The sequence below is a fragment of the Urocitellus parryii genome, chromosome 1 (assembly GCF_045843805.1).
Source record: "Urocitellus parryii isolate mUroPar1 chromosome 1, mUroPar1.hap1, whole genome shotgun sequence".
Lineage (NCBI taxonomy): Eukaryota > Metazoa > Chordata > Mammalia > Rodentia > Sciuridae > Urocitellus > Urocitellus parryii.
The window spans coordinates 179,013,496-179,019,852 of record NC_135531.1 but is presented as its reverse complement, the minus strand read 5'-3'; the positions used below and the strand labels follow the sequence as shown (position 1 = coordinate 179,019,852).

The following is a 6,357-nucleotide window of genomic DNA, read 5'->3' as shown; positions in this document are numbered from 1 at the left end:
AGACCCCTGCCTCCTGACCCCGTGCCCGGCGCGCACGCACCCATAATCCTGCATTTCTCCAACAAGTTGCTTATGGAGTTGCTTCTCTATTTGCCTACACCCCGAAATCCACCCCTCCCCTGCCTCTTTAGCCCCCTCCTCAGTCTGGGCCTCAAGAAGGGGGAGGGGCGCGGGCGCGAGTTGGGGAGGGCGGGCCGGACGCACCGGGCCCGAGTGGCGGCACCCCCTCTCCGCCCGATGCCGCCGCCCCCGGATTATTTATCCGCAAAGTCCCGCGCGCGCCCATTGGGCCAAGCCCCGAGTGTCAGCGCGAGTCGTGGCTCGCTATTGGCCCCGCACACGTGCGGCCCTGACTCACGTGCTTCCGGTTTGAAGGCAAAAAGTGTGCCTGGGTGATTTTTTTTTAAGCGAGAGAGTTTGTGCAAAGATCCGAGCTGTCAGAGATTTGAGGGGAAAAAAAAAAAAAAAAAAAAGGCAGCCCGGCGCTGGCGGAGACGCGCTCTCCCTGCAAAAAAAGCAAAGGCGATTAAAGGCGCTGCCAGCCTCGCGCTCTGGGCACAGCTGAGCGTGACACTCGGGGAAGTCAAACCCCTCACTACTGCCTAGGAAGATGGCTAGACTTTAAAGACTATTTTTTTTTCCCTTTAAGAAAAAGAATCTTAGAGCTTTTCTTCTTTTTTTCTTCTGTTCTTTTTTCATTTTTTTTCTTTCCTTTTGGCCGTGGCTTACTCCCCATTTAATACAAATCATTGAATCTGGTTGCAGAAAGGAAAAGAAATAGCCAAGTGTCTACATTATCTGGATGTCTACAAATTAGAGAGAGGGAGAGACAGCGAGATCTATCTGCTCGATAAGAGCAAGCGATCCAGGCCAGACGCCTGGGCTTTTTTTCCTGCACCCGCCCCAGCCTTCGCTGAGGCTTCGCCTGCCTCCTTCCTCCGCGCACCCCCACGGGCCGCTGGCAAAGTGGGGTGGGGAGCGAGGCGGGGGGGGCGGGGGCCGGCGCGGCGGCCGGGGCGGCGGGGCGGCCGAGCATGGAAGAACAGCAGCCGGAACCTAAAAGTCAGCGCGACTCGGGCCTCGGCGCGGCGGCGGCGGCGGCGGCCCCGGGCGGCCTCAGCCTGAGCCTCAGTCCCGGCGCCAGCGGCAGTAGCGGCAGCGATGGAGACAGCGTGCCCGTATCCCCGCAGCCCGCGCCCCCCTCGCCGCCCGCCGCGCCCTGCCTGCCGCCCCTGGCCCACCACCCACACCTCCCCCCGCACCCCCCGCCCCCGCCGCCGCCGCCGCAGCATCTCGCGGCGCCTGCTCACCAGCCGCCACCCGCGGCCCAGCTGCACCGCACTACCAACTTTTTCATCGACAACATCCTGAGGCCGGATTTCGGCTGCAAAAAAGAGCAGCCGCCGCCGCAGCTCCTGGTGGCGGCGGCGGCGGCGGCCGGAGGAAGCGCCGGAGGAGGAGGCCGGGTCGAGCGTGACAGAGGCCAGACTGGCACAGGTAGAGACCCTGTCCACCCGTTGGGCACGCGGGCGCCGGGCGCCGCCTCGCTCCTCTGCGCCGCGGACGCGAACTGTGGCCCACCCGACGGCTCCCAGCCCGCCAACACCGCCGGCGCGGGCGCGTCCAAAGCCGGGAACCCGGCTGCGGCGGCGGCGGCGGCGGCAGCGGCAGCGGCCGTGGCAGCGGCGGCGGCGGCAGCAGCAGCCGCCAAGCCCTCGGACAGCGGCGGCGGCGGCAGTGGAGGCGGCGCGGGGAGTCCCGGCGCACAGAGCGCGAAGTACCCGGAGCACGGCAACCCTGCCATCCTACTTATGGGCTCAGCCAACGGTGGGCCCGTGGTCAAAACTGACTCGCAGCAGCCCCTCGTCTGGCCCGCCTGGGTCTACTGCACTCGCTACTCGGATCGTCCGTCTTCTGGTGAGTACCCAAACCCGGGCTTCGCTGTGCCTTCCGGTCCCGCCGCCGGTCGCCCCAGAACAACAAGCCGCCGCGCTGGGGAGAACAAACCCAGCTTCAGGCGCTCTCCTCTCAAGCCCGATTCCTCCTCCTTACCCCGGTGCCAGCCACATCCGAATGTGTCCACATCTGTGATCCTGGCCTCTGAGTCCACCAGCCGGGAAACTACAGTTCCTGGCATGGGAGGTCTGGATCCTTTGATTTTTGAACTCTGAGCCCCTGGGGCCTTCTTTTGTGTTTTACCTTTATTATTCTTAAGAAAGATGTACAATTAGTCATTGATTTTTTTTTTCTTACAAGGAAAGGAGTGTTTTTAAAGCTGGCGGGAAGACAGGCCTAGTGATTTGGGTCTGATTTCCACCAGTCTGGTCCGGTAGAGGAAGGCTTTGACTGGGGAAAGCTTTGACCAGAGAAATAGTATTCGCTGCCTGTTCTTACAGACAAAACCACAATCTCGATATATTCTGCAGAGAGTCCATTTACATAGATGGAGACAGTTATGGGGAAACACAGGAAGGGAGAAGAAGACATTGCACGCCATCCTCCTCTTTCAGTCAGGTTGTGAGAGAGTCGGATCCGGGTGGGTAGAATCCAGTGAAGGGCAGTTACCAGGAAGGTGCTATCGGGGCCTCAGGTTCTTTGGGAGCTGGCAGACAAGTGGGAAAGGAGAGAAAGCAGGTCAGGCTCAGGCTTGAAAGCAGGGCCAAGGACAGGAGAGCCGGCCTCTCCCGCAGTTTCTGCGCGGCCTTGCGTTTTCCTTCTTTCATTCTGTCCTCTGAACATCTGCCATTTAGCAGATTTAGGCCAGCCACGAGCTGGTTTTGCTGGGCTCTTCTTCCACTCTTGTTCGGGGTCCCCTTGCGTTTGGCGAACTCAAGGCCAAGACCTGCCCTGGGACCGATGCTGGGCCCCGGAAAGGAGACCAAGGCCTGCCAGACACACCGGCCCCGGCAGCGCCTTGGAGACCACTGGGGGCCACTAAGAGAATAGTAGGGGCTCTAGCCCATGATCAGGATTTTAGGAACCCAGGGTCTGCCAGGGGGCCAGGCACAGTGTAGCTACCTTCTCTTCTGGCTGGTCTCTTGCTGCGGTACAACCGCTGGCGGCCGGGTGCGGATCGATGAGCGCTATCAGCCCCCGCCATCTCGAGCCCCGTTATTGACACGTCGGGCTCCCTGAACCTCCGAAAAGCTGCTTTGATTGACTCGCCTGATGGATAGAGTGATTGAGCTGTCAGGCTGTGTGGCTCGGTCTGGCCGGGAGGCTACGATTTTATTACAAGTGTCCGTGCCTCTGCGCGCACACACATACACAACACTCCAACATGCCCCAGACGCACCACGCGCAGTGGGGCCTTTCTGGGGATGTACACATTTCCTGGGCCATCTCTGCCCGCTCAGCTAATTACTAATCTAAACCCCAGTCCTGCTCTGGAGGGGGCCTTGTCTTTGTTTGTGATGGCTTTCCTTCTCCTGGGCCTGAACAGGCAGAGGACCTGATTTTTCTCCTGTTTGGGCAGTTCAGGGGGATGATCCCCAAGCTAGACCTGAGTCACTACAGTCTGCTTAGGCCTGAACTCTTTGTCATAGGACAGCTGGTGATCCCAGACAGTAGCCTGCCCCACGAGCCAGCTGCCCATCTTATCCCTCTGTCCCTATGTTTGGAGATGCTGGCAAAGACCCTTCTTTCCTGACACTTTTAGAGAGTAACAGGCCTGACAGGGACTTAACTTGTATGCTCCCATAACCAAGACAGGGCCCAGCAAGTCCATGCCAGGAAACCTGGACACAGAAGTCACAGGACACAGGTGTAGGCTGTCCAGGGACAGACCAGAAGATTCAACTTCTGGGTCTCCTTCCATTCTCCAGGGCTGGACACCATAGCAGCCCTCTTTTCAGACTGTCATTGGAGGGAGACTTTACTTTTCTGGGAGTTTTCTTACATGGGCTTCTTACCACAGAGTCATAGAGCAGATTGCTCTAGAGATTGTCTGTCACCATCTTTCTGCCCCTGTTTTGCTCATGGACTGGGAAATGGATATGATCTCCTTTGCAAATGGCATCCATGAGCAGAGAAAGCGAGTCTGGCCTATTTCTGTTATTCAGGAGTTTTGGATCCTAAAATTGCATTATAAGGGTTCGAAGAAGAGAGGAAGGGACCTTCCTGTGTAGCTGGGTGGAGGAATGGAAAGGGCTCTCTTTTTCTTCTAGGTATTATCCAAGAAGCAAAACAGAGTAACCCCTCCCATGAAGGGCCTCTGCAGTTGAGTGAAGGCCTCTTCTTTCCCTTCAGAGGGAAAGGAGCAGTCAGTCTCCCACCTGCCCTAGAAAGTGTTTCTTTTAGGCCATAGAGAAAGAAGAGGAGGCACAGAACAGACATCAAATTCTTTGGAGCTGGGCAACCTTCTCAGAGCCTCTTCCGTGTCCCCTTATTCTCCGATTAATGGCTACAAGCGCACATTGTCTCATTAGAGGTGCCTCCATGTATATAACTTCTTAAGAAAGAAAGGAGGATGAGTTTGCAGGCCGGTCATCCCCTCACCAGAGCCTGTCCTTACTGCCCCAATCCTTTTTACTCCAGGGCTGTGAAAATAGTAGGCCTCTGACCTCCAACTGTGGCTAGGCAGTATGGGGCTTCAAATCTCTATCTTGGATTCCCGCCTCCTTGGCCAGGAAGTGCTGTGATTTAAGCCTGTCCCCGGATTCTTCTGTTCTGAATTAGGATGTGGGGTGCACCTACAACCGCGGCTAGTTTTCCTCTCTGGCTCTTTTGCACCCTTTCCCCAGAAAGGTACCCATAGACCTGAGTGGTTCAGCAAAGGGCTCTTCGATGGAGGGATTGGCCAGGCGGGAGGGAGCTGGTGATCCAGCAGGGCCTCCGCGGTCACCCCGGAAGCACGAGGCTAGATCCCGGCTGGGCTTTGCCATTCTCACGGCTTCCTCTGCCCTCTTCCCCCCTCCCCTCTGCCCTTCGTCCCCACCCCCACCCGGCCCTCTCCGCCGCTGCAGGTCCGCGCACCAGGAAGCTGAAGAAGAAGAAGAACGAGAAGGAGGACAAGCGGCCGCGGACGGCGTTCACGGCCGAGCAGCTGCAGAGACTCAAGGCGGAGTTCCAGGCGAACCGCTACATCACGGAGCAGCGGCGGCAGACCCTGGCCCAGGAGCTCAGCCTCAACGAGTCCCAGATCAAGATCTGGTTCCAGAACAAGCGTGCCAAGATCAAGAAAGCCACAGGCATTAAGAACGGCCTGGCGCTGCACCTCATGGCCCAGGGACTGTACAACCACTCGACCACCACGGTCCAGGACAAAGACGAGAGCGAGTAGCTGCGGGCGGCCGGCCGGGGCCGCGCGGTTCGGGCCGCGGCGCCCGCGCCCCCTCCTGGCACCGCCGCCGCCTGTGCCTCGCGGGCCCAGCGCCTGGGGAGAAATGATCAGCTCAAAGGAGGGAGGGAGCAACAGGGAAGAGAGACAGAGAGAGAGACAGACAGAGAGAGATCCTCAGAGTGGACAGCCACGTTTGAATGAAACATTTTTGAAAAGGGAGAAAGACTCGGACAGGTGCTATCGGAAAAAAAAAATATGATCTATTCTCTATTCACAGTATAAGGGACGAAACTGCGAACTCCTTAAAGCTCTATCTAGCCAAACCGCTTACGACCTTGTATATATTTAATTTCAGGTAAGGAAAACAAATGTGTAGCGATCTCTATTTGCTGGACATTTTTATTAATCTCCTTTATTATTATTGTTATAATTATTATAATTATTATAATTATTTTATCCCCCCCCGTCCCGCCTCGCTGTCCCCCGGCCCAGTTTCGTTTTCGTTACTGTTTTCTTTTGAATTTTTTTTTTTTTTTTTTGCTGCCCAGTACCTCCCGCCCCGCATCGCTGGCCCTCGTTTCTCTGGGACTTTACTTTGTGTGCGTGAGAGTGTGTTTCCTCTCGTGTCTGCCCTTCGCCTCCCCCTCCCCACCTCCCAGGACCCTTCTGTCCGTCTGTCTGTCCTGCCCCCTTAATGTTTGCCCGAGACTCCTTGAGAAATACGACCCCCACAGACTGCGAGACTGAACCGCCGCTACAAGCCAAAGATTTTATTATGTTCAGAAACCTGTAGTCTGAAATAAAGTGTACACTGTGCTCACGAGCCCCTGGCCGCCCTCCTCTTTGCCGGCTCGGGAAAGGCGTGGGTCCCCGGGCACGCAGCTGCCCCGGCGGCGCCACCGCGTGCACTCCAGGGGTAGAGCCCCGGCGTCGCCGGCCAGGCCTTGCGATCTCCGCGCAACGAATGCGGGGGTCAAAGGAGGAGTGCGGTGGAAGAATCGGCTCGGATTTGGGTTTGGCACTGCGTTCAAGGGAACCGAAAGGCCAAAAGCCGAGCCCACGCTCGGGAAACACGG

At 57.5% G+C, this 6,357-nt stretch overlaps 1 protein-coding gene across 1 annotated transcript; it reads left to right on the top strand.

Annotated features, from left to right (window-relative positions):
* The first annotated feature begins 1,001 nt into the window (after positions 1–1,001).
* Positions 1,002–6,102, top strand: En1 (engrailed homeobox 1). Its single transcript, XM_026410577.2, has 2 exons — positions 1,002–1,917; positions 4,965–6,102. Exons 1-2 carry the CDS (start codon positions 1,035–1,037, stop codon positions 5,279–5,281), a joined length of 1,200 nt encoding a protein of 399 aa, XP_026266362.1. The 5' UTR covers positions 1,002–1,034; the 3' UTR covers positions 5,282–6,102.
* Positions 6,103–6,357: the final 255 nt, after the last annotated feature.